Source organism: Furipterus horrens, unplaced genomic scaffold (genome assembly GCF_987537825.1).
Source record: "Furipterus horrens unplaced genomic scaffold, mFurHor1.1.pri manual_scaffold_1, whole genome shotgun sequence".
Taxonomy (NCBI): Eukaryota; Metazoa; Chordata; class Mammalia; order Chiroptera; family Furipteridae; genus Furipterus; species Furipterus horrens.
The window spans coordinates 96,520,920-96,536,359 of NW_028327171.1; the positions used below are offsets into that span (position 1 = coordinate 96,520,920).

The window sequence follows — 15,440 nt, forward strand, 5'->3', positions numbered from 1 at the left end:
GCTGCACCAGTCTGCATTCCCACCGGCAGTGCACTAGGGTTTCCTTTTCTCCACATCCTCTCCAGCACATGTTGTTTGTTGATTTGTTAATGATGGTCATTCTGACTGTCGTGAGGTGGTATCTCATTGTGGTTTTTATTTGCATTTTTCTGATGGCTAGTGATATTGAACATCCTTTCACATGCCAATGGACCCTCTGTATGTCCTCCTTGGAGAAGTGTCTGTTCAGGTCCTTTGCCCACTTTTTAATTGGATTGTCAGTCTTCCTGGGGTTGAGTTGTACAAGTTCTTTATGTATTTTAGAGATCAAAACCTTGCCTGAGGTATCATTAGAAAATATTATTTTCAATATGGTTGATTCCCTTTTCATTTTGCTAATGTTTTCTTCAGCTGAGCAGAAGCTTTTAAGTTTGATGTAGCCCCATTTGTTTATTCTTTCCTTTATTTCCCTTGCCCTAGGAGATATATCAGTGAAAATATTGCTGCATGGGATATCTGAAATTTTACTTTCTACATTTTCCTCTGCCTTCACCTGTAACAAGTGTGGCAGGGATTGTCACTCCCGAGTCGGACTGCACAGCCATTCTCGGCGGTGCAGATAGACTCTCAAGAAGCTACGCCATCGTCTCTCGAGACGGACGGCTGCCGACGACGACGACGATAAAAAGAAAAGGTAAGATAAGTGTTGGCAAGAAGGTGGAGAAAATGGAACCCTTGTGCACTGTTTTTAGGAATGTGAAATGGTGTGATCACTGTGGAAAACATTTTCATTCCTGAAAAGTTAAACATATGATTCCACAATTCCTCTCCCGGTTACCTACTCCCAAAATGAAACTAAGAACTGAAAGACATACTTGTACATGAATGTTTATAGCAACATTATTCACAATAGCCAAAAAGTAGAAACAATCCCAAAATAATTATGCCGAGTGAAGCAAGCCAGACATGAAATTTACATATTATATGATTCCATTTATTTAATTAGTTTTGTATTGACTCTGAGCTATTTTATTTTATTTAAATACTTTTTATTATAGGTAGCATATAATAGTGTATTAGTTTCAGGTGTACAGCATAATAATTTCACATTTATATACATTGTGATATGATCATCACACTAATTTAGTTATCATCTGTCTGTATGATCCTTTTATATGAAATACACAAAATAGGTAAATCCGTAGAAACAGAAAGTAGATTGGATGTTGTTAGGGAAAAGGGGGAGAGGGAAAGGGCATGACTGCTTAATGGTTGTGAGATTTTCTTTTGGGATACTGAAAATGTATTGGGACTAGATAGAGGTGGTGGTGGTACAACCTTGTGTCTATACAAAATGCCATTGAATTATACATATTAAAATGATTAATTTTTAAATTGAAAATTCATCTCAATTAAAAAATATCAAATAAATTATTTTATTGATTACCAAATATAATACACTTAAGTAGATGGGAAGACCTCACTTAAAAATGCATAGTAATAATTTCATCTTTGTTGTCTATTCTAATATTCTACTCAGTTGCTCAGTCAGGGTACATCAGAGAAGGAAAACTCTGACTCCAAAAAACCTCCGCTGCCTTGCGGCATACCTCTTCAGGGGAAAGGCTAAGGGAGTAAACCCCGACAGAAAATCCGGAGCCGGAGTCCCTAAGGCGGTTTGACGTTGTAGTCAACACCGGCAACTCCTGCGGCGCACCTGAAGCCAAGCTGTATTGACTCCGTCTTTCCCTTGGACCCTTCAGCTGCGAAGAGAGGGGGGGTCTGCTGCATGGGCAACAGCAGACCCTCCATATCACCCTGCCCAGGCTCTGTAGCTTCAGCGTCATCGCAAGATGTCGATTCAACACGGGAGGAGACAGATACCATGTCACTCCCGAGTCGGACTGCACAGCCATTCTCGGCGGTGCAGATAGACTCTTAAGAAGCTACACCATCGTCTCTCGAGACGGACGGCTGCCGACGACGACTCAGTTGCTATAATATGCTATCAGAAACATCTAAATAATGCCTACCTTTAACTGAGGGGAAATGAATGGAGTTGGAATTAGAAGACTTGGGCTACTTATCTTTTCTATACTTAGACAGGCGCCTGGCTGGTTTAGCTCAGTGGATTGAGCGTCGGCCTGCGAGCTAAGTGTCGCTGGTTCGATCTTCCAGTCAGGGTACATCAGAGAAGGAAAACTCTGACTCCAAAAAAACCTCCTCTGCCTTGCGGCATACCTCTTCAGGGGAAAGGCTAAGGGAGTAAACCCCGACAGAAAATCCGGAGCCGGAGTCCCTAAGGCGGTTTGACGTTGTAGTCAACACCGGCAACTCCTGCGGCGCACCTGAACCCAAGCTGTATCGACTCCGTCTTTCCCTTGGACCCTTCAGCTGCGAAGAGAGGGGGGGTCTGCTGCATGGGCAACAGCAGACCCTCCATATTACCCTGCCCAGGCTCTGTAGCTTCAGCGTCATCACAAGATGTCGATTCAACACGGGAGGAGACAGATACCATGTCACTCCCGAGTCGGACTGCACAGCCATTCTCGGCGGTGCAGATAGACTCTTAAGAAGCTACACCATCGTCTCTCGAGACGGACGGCTGCCGACGACGACGACGACATTTTCCTCTAGAACTTTTATGATGGTACAGCTTATATTTAAGTCTTTTATCCATCTCGAGTTCACTCTGGTGTATGATGTAAGTTGGTGCTCTAGTTTCATTTTTTGCATGCACATGTCCAGTTCTCCCAGCACCATTTTTTGAAGAGGCTATTTTTATTCCATTTTATGCTCCTGAACCCTTTGTCAAATATTAATTGACCATAGGGACCTGGATTTATTTCTGGGTTTTCTGTTCTGTTCTTTTGACCTATATTTCTGTTTTTATGCCAGTACCAGACTGTTTTGATTACTGTGGCCTTGTAATACAGTTTGAAATTAGGTATTGTGATTCCTCCTACTTTGTTCTTCTGTCTCAAGATTGCTGAGGCTATCTGGGGTCATTTTTGGTTGTGTATAAATTTTTGAAATATTTGTCCTAGGTCTGTAAAATATGCCATTAAACCTATAAATTGCTTTGGGTAGTATGGACATTTTAATGATGTCAATTCTTCCCCTCCATTAATATGGTACAAGCTTGCATTTTCTTGTATCTTTCTCAATTTCTTTCTTCAGTGTTCTCTAGTTTTATGAGGACAGATCTTTAACATCCTTGTTTGTTTATTCCTAGGTACTTTATTTTTCTTGTTGCTATAATTGGGATTTTTTTCTAGTTTCTATCTCTGATATTTCATTGTTGATGTACAAAAATGCCTTCAATTTCTGGATATTGACTTTTTTCCTGCTATATTGTCAAATTTACTTATTAGGTCGAGTTGCTTTTTCATGGAGTCTATAGGGTTTTCTATGTACACTACCATAGAAATATGCAAATAATAACAGTTTTAGTTTCTCTTTTCCAATTTGGGTTCCATTTATTTCTTTTTCTTGTCTGATTACTGTGGCTAGAACTTCTAAAGCTATGTTGAATAGAAGTGGAGAGAGTGGACACCCTTGTCTTGTTCCTGATATTAGGGGGAAAGTTTTAGTTTTTTCCCATTGAGTATGATGCTGGCTATAGGTTTCTCATATGTGACCTTTATTATGTTGAGGTATGCTCCCTCTATTTTCACTTTGCTGAGCATTTTAATCCTAAATAGGTGCTTTAATTGATCAAATGAGTTTTCAGCATTTATTGATATGATTATATTTTTTGTCTTTCATTTTGTTTATGTGACATATTACATTTATTGATTTGTGAATATTAGACCATCTTTGCATCTCTGGGATGAATCCCACTGGATCACAGTGTATAATTCTTTTAATGTATTGCTGGCTATTATTTGCCAATATTTTGTTGAAAATTTTTGCATCTATATTCATCAGAGATATTGGCCTGTAGTTTTCTTTCTTTCTTGTGTCTTGACTGGTTTGGGGATTAGGATAATACTGCCCTCATAAAAAAAAGTTTAGGAGTCTTTCTTCTTTTTGGATTTTTTGGAATAGTTTGAAAAGTATAGGAGTGATATCTTCCCTGAATGTTTGGTAAAATTTGCACGTGTAGCCACCCAGTAAAGGGCGTTTGCTGCCTTTGCTGTGTCCCACAGGTTTTGGGCTATTGTGTGTTCATTTTCATTTGTTTCCAGAAACTTTTTGATTTCTTCATTGATATCATCGTTAACCCATTCATTATTTAATAGCATGTTATTCAGTCTCCAAAAATTTGAATTTTTTTGAGTTTTTTTTCCTTGAGGTTGGTTTCCAATTTCAAGCCACTGTGACCTGAGAAGATACTTGATATAATTTCAATATTTTAAATTTGTTGAGGCTTGTTTTGCATCCTACCATGTGGTCTATCTTTAAAGATATTCTATGTGCTTTTGAAAAGAATGTATATTTTGCTTTGGGGGGAGTAAAATGTTCTGTATATACCAACTAAGTCCATTTGATCTAGAGTGTTGTTCAGTGCCACAAAATCCTTGGTGTTTCTTTGCTTGGAACATCTGTCCATTGTTGATAATGGGGTGTTAAAATCTTCTGCTACAAGTGTGTTGCTGTCAATATCCTTCCTTACATCCTCCAAGATTTTTCATATATTTTTGGGTGTTCCTATGTTCAGTGCATATACATTTATAAGGATTATATCTTCTTGATGGATTGTTCCCTTAAGTATTATGAAATGTCCTTCTATGTGTCTTTTTGTGGCCTTTGTTTGAAATCTATTTTGTCATATAAGTATTGTTAACCCAGTCTTTTTTAAATGTCCATTTGCTTGAAATACTTTTTTACATCCTTTCACTTTCAATCTATGTAGATCTTTCATCATGAGGTAGGTCACTTGTAGTCAACATATATGTGGGTCATGTTTTCTTTTTTTTTTTCATCAAAACTAAAAACTTTTATGTTTCAAAGTACACTATCATGACAGTGAAAACTCAGTCCACAGAATAGGAGAAAATATTTGTAAATCACATCTCTGATAATGGTTTAGTACCCAGAGTATACTTTAAAAACTCTTCCTACTTAACAATAAAGGGACAAATAACGCAATTTAAAAATGGGCAAAAGATCTGAATAGAGATTTCCCCAAAGAAGACATGCAAATAACCAAGCAGCTCATGAAAAGATGTTCAGTATGACTAGTCATTAGGGGAAAGCAAATTAAAACCACAATGAGATACCAGACACACTTATTAGAATGGCTACAATGAACAAGTCTGATTGCTTCAAGAATTCCTGTTGGCAGGAAAATGGAGCTGCAGGAGCTTTCATGTATGTCTGATGAGAATATAAAATAGCACAAGCATTGGGGAAAACAGTTTGGCAGTTTCTTTGTTTTTGTTTATTTATTTATTTATTTTAGATTCAGTTGCTGATAGTTGTGAGTTTGTTGTCATTTTAGTGTTCATAGTTTTGATCTTCTTTTTCTTAAGTAAGTCCCTTTGACATTTCATATAATAATGGCTTGGTGGTGATGAACTCTTTTAGCTTTACCTTGTCTGGGAACCACTTCATCAGCCCTTTCATTCCAAATGATAGCCTTGCTGGACAGAGCAATCTTGGTTGCAGGTTGTCTTTCATCCCATTGAATACTGCTTGCCAGTCCCTTCCAGCCTGCAAAGTGTCCTCTGAGAAATCAGTTGATAGTCCTATAGGCAACCCCCTGTAGGCAACTCTCCGACTCTCTCTTGCTGCCTCCAGGACTCTCTCTTTATCTTTCACTTTTGGCATCTCAATCATGATGTGTCCTGGTGTGGTCCCCTCTGGGTCCAGCTCACCTGGAACCCTTTGTGTTTCCTGGACCTGTATGTCCATCTCCTTCGCAAGATTTGAGAAGTTTTCCTCCTTTTTTTCAATTCTTGCTTCTTCATTCTGCACTAATTGACTATATTTTTAAATATCTTTTATTTATATATATATATATTTTTTTATATATTTGTTTTTAGAGAGAGAAAAAGAGAAACATCAATGTGTGGTTGCCTCTCACGTGCCCCCAACTGGGGACCTGGTGTGCAACCTAGTCATGTGCCCTGACTGGGAATCAAGCCAGTGACACTTGGTTCGCAGGCCAACACTCAATCCACTGGGCCACAGCAGCCAGGGCTGCACTGGTTGACTGTTTTTTCTTCCTTATGTTCCAAATCATTAATTTGAACCCCGGTTTCCTTCCCTTCACCACTGGTTTTTTGTGGATTTTCCTTCGTTTCACTTAGCATAGCCTTCACTTCTTCTCTTATGCACTTGCCATACTCAAGCATATCTGTCAAGCCTGTGAGCATCTTTATCACCATGTTTTGAATTCTGTGTCTGTTAGGTTGGCTATCTCCTCATTGCTTAGTTCTCCCACTGGAACCTTAGTCCATTCCCCCTTTTGGGCCATACTTCTCTGTCCCCTCATTCTGACAGGCTCCTGTGTTTGTTTGCCTCCACATCCCAGGTAGAGCTGTCATTCCTGTTACATTGTAAGGAGTGAAACCTTAGGGATTCATCAGCACAGGGTGACCTGTTTCACCACGTTGTGGCGCTGTATGTAGGGGAGGGGTCCGAGAGGGAACAGTGTCACCTGCCCATCACTCGTCCCTTTTCCAGGCACCTCTCCCATTTCTGCACCGGCCTGCCACCCCTCTAGCTGCTTCTCTGGCCGTCGTTCCCAGAGTGGGTGGATCTGCAGATGTTCTAGGACAATGGGGCCCTTTAAACAAGCAGACTCTGCTAAGACTGGCAGTTTCTGCCTCCACCCCAACCCCCACTGGTCTGCACAGTGAGAAGCAATGAGGCTTGATTTTCCCTGGTGCTAGAACCGTGAGCTGTGAGGTTGGATGAAGAGCTGGGAATGCTCCCCAAGTGTCCCTACTGACTTTTTAAAACGTGTGATTGCACTTTCTGCCCTCCTGATGCTGCTGCCACCACACCGCGTCCTGACCACCCCAGCTCTGCCCCTCCTACCTGTCTGAATGAGTGTTTCTTCTTTCTATCTTTGTTTGCTGGACTTCCATGAAGTTTGATTTTCTGGAACTTCTGGTTGTCTCTAGTTTTGAGGTAGTTGTATTCCTTCTTAGTTGTGGAGGGAGATGGACTATGTCAGTTGAGGTCTCCATCTTGGCCAGAAGTCAGGGTCATGTTTTCTTATCCATTCAGCTATCCTATGTCTTTTGATTGGTGCATTTAATCCATTTACATTTAAGGTTATTATTGATAGGTACTTATTCATTGTCATTTTTTCCCTTTTTTATCTCTCTCTCTCTCTCTCTCTCTCATCTTCTTAAAGCAGTTCCTTTAGCATCTCTTGCAATGCTAGTTTGGTGGAGATGTATTATTTTAGCCTTCTTTTGTCTGGGAAACTCCTTATTTCACCTTCCATTTTGAATGAGAGCCTTGCTGGGTAGAGTAGTCTTGGTTGTAGGCTTTTGTTTTTCATTGCTTAGAATATTTTTTGCCATTCCTTTCTGGCTTGTAGTGCTTCTGTTGAGAAATATGCTGATAGCCTTATTGGGGCTCCCCTGTATATTATTAGCTGTTTCTCTCTTACTGACTTTAGGATTCTCTCTTTCCCTTTGAATGTTGCCATTTTCAATATGATGTGTCTTGGAGCAGGCCTGTTTTGGTTCATTTTCATTGGGATCCTCTGTGCTTTCTGGACTTGCAAGACTTTTTCTCTCTCACCATAATTGGGAAGTTTTCTGTCATTATTTTTTCAAACAAGTTTTCTATCCCTTGATCCTCTTCTTATTCTTCTGGTAACTCTATGATATGGATATTATTGTTTCATGTTGTCCTGCTGCTGTCTTAAACCCTCTTCATTCTTTTTCAGTCTTTTTTTCATTTTGTTGCACTGTCTGGGATTCTTTTTCTGCGTTATCCTCCAGGTGACTATCCAATCTTCTGTTCCTTCTAGCTTGCCTTTGATTCATTCTACTGTGTTCTTCAATTCAGAAATCGTATTATTCATTTCCTCCTGGCTCTTATTGATAGTTTCTGTGTCCTTTTTTTTCTCCTTATTTTCTTTCTTTTTAAATGTATTTTATTGATTATATTGTTACAATAGTTCTAACTTTCTCCCCTTTACTCCCCTCCACCCAGCATCTCCCTCCCCCAGCAATCCCCCCCCCAAGTCCATACTCATGGTTCGTATATACAAGCTTTCCCACTTCACCCTTTCATATATTCTTCTTCTTCTTCTCTCTCTCTCTTTTTTTAATAAATATGTGATTAATTATTTTAACAATAAAAAATAACTATCCCTCCCTCTCAGATATTAAGACCCTTTGTAATCTTCAAAAGGACAATGGGCGAAGGTCTCAAGCTCCTCTAGCTGCTTCAAGCTGGACATGGTCATCGTCCTACCTACCCTTGGGTCCAGAAATCCCTATTAATAGTGGGGGTGTGGAGGAGAGGGTGGCCTTCCCACATTGGGAAGGATCGTGCAGACTCCAGGTCAGTTGGCTGTCCCCAGACAATGGCGTGCTTGGTTTAACAGGCTGGCATCCTTGTTGTGTTCTGGGGGCAACAGATTTGGCAAAATGGGTTAAAAGACATCATTTAGTCCATACCTACTAGATGACAAAAGGCAGGGATTAATTTTTAAATGTTCCACATTAGGGGAAAAAAAGAAAAAAAGGGCTTCTTTGTAGGAAGGTGTGCTAGGCACCTCTCACCTGTCCAAAACCCTTTTGCCCATTATACTTAGTTTGGGCTGAGGAAAATAGTTTAGGTTTCCCCCCTCCCAGACCTCTGGGTCCTTTCTTTCCAAGCCATTAAGATAGGAAAGAGAAACCAGTTTTAAAGTGAAGCCCACAGACCACCTCATTCTTCACCAACCCAGCCATTTAGTTCAGCCAAACCGTTGAGTCTCAGGAGGTAGCGCTGCAGAGAGGATTAAGTGAGGCTTATACCTACAGACAATCACTCAGGTAATGCAATCATAGGCTTATGCCCTTTGAAAACAGAAAACACATGTTAATTTATGTAACATAACCCACATACAAGTCTCTAAATCTGTAGGACTGTCTTATCGGAAAGACATCCAGTTGCAAGGCATTTGACATTCTTCTTGCCTGTAAATTAAACATCTTTGATAATGCCACAGACATAGTTTAACTTTCAAATGAAAACAAATTTTAAATGAAAAGAAACTTTAAAAACGGTTAACTGCACTACTTTATAGTCTACCACTGGACATTGTGATCTTCCTTGAATCATGATTTTTCTCCCTAAGATTACCCTCCTTGTCATTTAAGGGACTGCATTTAGTCCATTTTTAATTTATCCTGTTCATTTGCATAAACACAACAAGAGCAGCAAATGATCACTTATGATCTTTAGTTCTGTTTTGCTGGAACTTACCCAGGGAACATTTAGGGTGACCCTCAGTCTGCTTTTCAGGGCACAGAAGCTGGGCCACATACCTGGTATTCATCCTTGCCTGTACGCACCTGTCCTTTCCAAGTCTTTCTGGTTTTTCATTGTACCTTAAGGTCCCTTCTAGCCATCTTTCAGGAAAACAACCTTCGTTCCTTCCCTGGAAACATTGCTGTGGACCGCACAACAAACCATGGTACCAGGCCTTTTATCTCGCGGGCTTTTATTACCTTTGAAACTTATTTCCAGTTCCTCAGGGCTTTTTGGTAACAACCTGAGCCCAAGCATGTCTCCTTTAGGCTTGACATTCCAGTCAAAGACTTGGTCAAAAAAGAGGAAAAAAAAGGAACCTCTATCAACAACTGGTCTTATTAGTTTTATGCAAAGAAACTTATGTCATTACTTACTTGTTTAGAATGCCAAACTCTGGGGGGATCAGATAGAGAGAAAAATATACAACGTGAAGGAAAATCTTTGTCCTAATATTCACTAAACTGGCATTTCCATTCTTCATATTTTCATTTTTCCCCCACTAAAAATTTTTTTTGTTTGTTTTTCCATTACAGTTGTCTCACTTTTTTCCCCCTCTTGCTTTCCTGCACCCTGCCCCTCCCTTCCCCCACATTCAGTCCCCACTCAGTTGCCCATGTCCGTGCGTCATTTATGCATGTTCTTTGACTTGACCCTTCCCCTTTCTGTGTCCTTTTTAATGCTGGTGTAGTTCTCAGTAAGTTTCTTGTAGCTTTCCTGGAGTTCTTGTAGTTTCTCTGAGTTTGCTGAGCTCATTGAGCTTCCTTATAACCATTATTTTGAATTCCATATCTGATAGTTTGCTTGCCTCAATTTGATCTATCACTTTTGGGAATTCTTTCTTTCCTTTTTATAGGGAATTGTTTCTTTGTTGCCCCATTTTATGTGACTCTTCTTGTTTGTTTCTGCTTCTTAGACTGATCTGCTTTGACTACTTGCCTTTGTGATGTGATCTTCTGTGGGATTCAGTGGTGCAGACTCTTTGATACCCTGAACTTGATGCTCTTGGGATGCCCTTTATGCCATTTATTTGGGATGTCTAATTGTATTTTTGCTTTCGTTATTGTTGTGTTGCTCTTTGGTGGGTCCTTCCCTTCAGCTAGCTGAGAGTCTCGCCACCCACCATATCTTGTAAATTGTTGTTGAGCAGCTGCTAAAACAAAACCACCAACCCAGGAAAGAAACTCAAACCCACAAAGATAACCCTCACCCTCAATCACAGTATCAACTGAAAATGAGCCAATATTAATAAGGATGTAATGAGATTAAGACTGTTATAAGAAAGGAATAACAAATAAGAGTTGGCTAACTGTAAGAAAAATGATTTTTGAGAGGAGAGAGGAAGGAGCATTAATAGTAGTGAGTAGGGACAAGGAAATGAGAAAAAGAAAGTAAAATTTACATTGTATATAAAAAAGGGAGGGAAGAAGGCACAACGAAGTAAGAGAAGGGAAGCATATAGTATTAGGTCTAAACAGAAGTTATAAAATATATATAGTGTTTGAGAGAACAAAGACACACAAAAATAAGGAAGATGAATAGGAAGAAAAAAATAGGAACCAAATTAGAGAAAAGGTTTCACCACAACACTATCAACAACCTATGAGCTAAGATTAATATAAGTGGGTTGGGAGGAAGAGGTAAAAAAGAAAGAAAGAGAAGTGATTTTGAGAGGGTAGAGGGAGAAGAAATCCTGAGTGAGGAATGAAAGCCATGCTAAGCCAGGGAAATTTTCAAATTTAAAATGAAATAAGGAAAAGACTGGAGGAAGGTACAAATGGAGTAGGAGAAGGGGACAATAATATTTGAGATTCAGCGGTGTGGCTGAACTAAGTGGATGGAATACAACAAGGATGCCAGCCTGTTAAACCAAACACACCATTTTCTGGGGACAGCCAGCTGACCTGGAGTCTGCAAAATCCTTCCCCATGAGGGAAGGCCAACGTTCCCTCCACACCCCCACTCTTACTAGGGATTTCTGGACCGAAGGGTTGGTAAGAAGACGACCATGCCCAGCTTGAAGCATCTAAAGGAGCACAAGACCTTTGCCCATTGTCCTATAATGTGTCAAGTCTGAGAATGGGGGAATTGTTATTTTTTTATTGTTATAAAAATTAATTAATTAATCATTAAAAATAAAGAGAATAATATGGGAAAGGGTGAAGCTGGAGAGCTTGTATGCATGACCTATGGACATGAACTGGGGGGGTGGGGGTGGAATTGCTGCGGGAGGAGGGTACTGGGCAGAGGGGAGCAAAGGGGAAAAATTGAAACTATTGTAACAATATAATCGATAAAATATACTTTAAAAATAGATTTGAGATTTGAAATACCAAAATAGTGAAGATTTATGAATAAAGTTGCAGAAATGCCACAACTACCACCATATCACACTCAATGGGCACAGATTGATCAAGGAAAAATGGTTTTGAGAGTATGGAGAGGTGAGAAATAATAAGAATGCAGATTGGAAATGAGTCACAGCAAGAGAGAAGATAGTATTTAAAACAAAAATAAGAAGAGAAACTCAGATAGTAAAATAGAATGAGAAAAGGGAGGAGGCAAATATGAGATATGAAATAAACTATTATAAAGACTACTTAGAATGCACAAACTAGCAGGACAAGAAATAACTTGAAAAAATATGCAGAAGACAAATTAACTCCCTTAGATCACAATGGAATTCATCTCTTTGGTATCTGTTTTTATCACTCTCTTCACTTTCTGGATTTGCCCCTGGTGACATCAGATCATGTTCCAGTCTGGATGTAGGCAGTCTGTTTGAGATTACCAGTGTTCTACTGTCTGTGGCTATGTCTTCTGGTTTTCCCTCTAGTCAATTTATAATTTGCAGTTAGGCTTAAGCACCATGGGGCGGGGCTATTGCTTTCCCTCCAGCTGATGCCACTTGGAGGGGAGTGGTCGGCTTAAAAGATTTCTCCCACAGCACCAAGGATGAGTCAGCACTGGGGTCCTATCTGCTGCTTGCCCAGCACCTTCTCCTTGACATCACACCACCACATCAAACTCTCCCCAGGTGTCTCTACTCTACTCCACCCTCCCTCCACCAGAGCCCAGGGCAAGTGAGTGTGAATGCAATCCTATGCAACTTCCCCTCATGAATCTCCCTGTGTCTCCAGCTGTTCTTCCTAGGTTGGCAAAAAACAAAACATTAAAATGCTGTTTTATACTTCTCCCAACCAGACGTATTTGGTTCACTCTTTTTTCTGCCAGCAGGCCCGGTTTGGGATCTACACCCAACTCCTCTTGGGAGCACCCTCAGGGCACTGAAACATCTCTCTGCACCCTCAGCTGCTGCGCATGGGAGCCCAGCCAGCACTCTTGCATCTCCTCCACCATCCACACCAGACACATTATGAAGCAGCCTCCTCTGTTTGTCTGCAGCTACAAGGCTTCTCTCCAGCCAGTGTCCAGTTGGTCATCCTGATGATTTCTGCACAATTAAGCTGTAATTCCAGATTGAGCTTGTGAGGAGGTTAGTGTAGCCTCCACTCAATCCTCTGTCATCTTGACTCCTCCCCTTTGTCCATCTTTTCAAAAAAAATTAAACCCTGCTACCTACAAGGAGTTTCCAAAATGGAAGCTCATGATTTTTCCATAAACTAATATAATGTGTCCATCTTTGGTAAGAGCTTCCTGAGAAGTGATTAGGTGTACCTGTTACAACTCACCTGCAACAGAGGTGAGTGTCAATAATTTTATCACTTCAACATGAGCAGAACCAACTGTGATGGGGCAGAATCCTTATGTGAGCTGAGCTTGCTTGTGTTAAACTCTGCATTTGATATCTGCACTCTCCTCTGTTGGTGTCACCTGCCTCTTCTGTGATGTACTCAGGCCTTTGAATTTCACAGCCAAGGAAAGATCACTTAACCAGGTGGAGGAAGATGGGGGATTTTAAAGCAGATCTGACTGTTAAACCCAAACCCTTTCCACCACTGCAGGTGGCATCCCCTTATAGAGGGAAACTCCAAGCTGGCAAAAGCTTAGAGGCAGCAAGAACATGGCTTGTTGGGAACAACTAGAGTCAGATGTGGGTAAGCAGACATGTGCACAAGAGAAAGATGCTAAAAATAGAACCAAAAAGAAAAGAGGCTGGTGAGGAAGCAAATTGTGAAAGCTCTCTTATATTCTCAGGAGTTTGAACTCTAGCTTGTACACACTATTAAGCTTTAATGTTCTTGCCTAACATTTATCCTCCAGATATGACTCAGTTTTTTTTTTAGAAAGTACTAGCTAATAATATAAACATAAGCATTTTAACAGGGCCACAGTATCCAAAATAGTAACCCCAATGGTGAAGAATCTAAGCACGGTGGATATTCTACATTCTTTCACCTTCTTATATTCTATAACTTTCAATAAACTACCCAATCACCCTTCTCCTTTGTAAGGATAGTTCTTACAGAATTGCTGGTACTTCACCCATTCTTCATCTTCTTTTTTCTTTTTTAATGCCTATAGTGATGATTTATAATGGCCACTCAACTAGCCCACACTCAGTGGGTTTGGTACCTGTCTATGCAACTATTCTCCATACACTCCTGTTGCCAGCTAAGATGGTATTTCACCTTCTAATTCACTATGGAGATAGAGGATAGATTCTCATATTTGCTTCAGAACCAGCAGTCATAGTCTATCTTTTCTGGATTCTTTGTCTAAATATCTCCCACTCTCATTCAGCCGTATTCGCACAGACAAAGTTTGATTGACTTTTGTGAATTTTTTTTCTCACTGCCTTCTTTTAGTTTAAATTCTCATCATCATGCATGTAGACACTAAAAGAGCCTCTTAACTTCTGTCTCTGTCTCAAAACTCTCCTGTCTTCAATTCACACCTGACACTGCAACCAAGTTATCATTCTACAACACAGATATGGTTCACTCAACTCAAAGACCCTTCAGAGATCTCTTGCTGCCTGCAGAAAACATTTAATGCCTTTATACTGGCTTTGAAAGCCCTTTTTCTAATTGACTCACCTTTCCAATCCTATAACCCCCTCATTGCTCCCACACTTCAGAAAGAAAACACCAAGCACAAGAGCTTTTCTATGTCTTTCCTCACATTGTTCCTGTGGTCTGGCAGGCCCTATACAACATTCTTTCTGTTATAATACTTTTCTTTTGAGACCCAGTTCACATGATGCACGCTCTATGAAGCTCTCTCTGAGCCTTGGTGCTAACAGCTCCCTCCTCCAGACTCCTGGTACACTTGATATGATCTCTGTGCTCATGCCTGTGTGCTCCACAACACTGAGCTCCCTAAGGGCTCTTTCACAGTCTTTTTGATCTTGACCTTTTTGGGGGTCCCTGTAAAGCCTGGCACAGTGCCTGATGGACAAAGCTCCATAATTTCCAAATGGAATTCTACTTCTTTGGGGGAAGGGAATAGAGTCATTCAGGGTCCCTCACACCACAGCATTCAGATTACCATATTCCAATACTGGGCACAAGGCTGGCCCTCAGACCAGACTATCAACTATTTTCTAAGAAAGTTAACACTATTTCTTCAGTATTTCCTGTAGATTAAAAAAAAGTATATTACCTTCTGTAAGAAGTTTTGAATTGTTCTGCTTCCCATCCTCAGGTAAAGCTAGAAATATATTGAGAGAAAAGTAAATGAACTCAATTTTAAGTAGTTAAGTGAAGGGAAACCCACTATTTCTCACAAAAACTCATGTACAAATTGATAGACAATCAGTTAACCATATTAAATTACATTAAATGCCTAGCAAAACAAATTAAAGTTATTTCATCATTTAATGGAGTAATATGTTAATATTTGAAAATTACATTCATAAGCTTTTAATCAGTGGCTTCCCATTCGTGAAACACCTTGGTTTGTACTTGACTACTATTTTATATGAGGTAATCCTGCTTCCATAGCTTCCCTAGCCATAGTGGATTGGCCCATCGTGGGCACCTCACATGAGCTGGGCTGATTACAGTCTTTTCTCCACTCCCACCCCTGATTAAAATGTTTGGTCCTGTGGTGGGCATCTAATGCAA

The 15,440-nt window shown here is 40.2% G+C and overlaps 1 protein-coding gene across 1 annotated transcript in view; it reads right to left on the reverse strand.

Annotated features, from left to right (window-relative positions):
• The window catches only part of LOC150021543 (cell surface glycoprotein CD200 receptor 1-like), a 75,581-nt gene that overhangs the window by 17,210 nt on the left and 42,931 nt on the right, over nt 1-15,440 (reverse strand). The window contains 1 exon segment of the mRNA XM_090263618.1: nt 14,977-15,024. Coding sequence (XP_090119744.1) covers nt 14,977-15,024 — 48 coding nt within the window.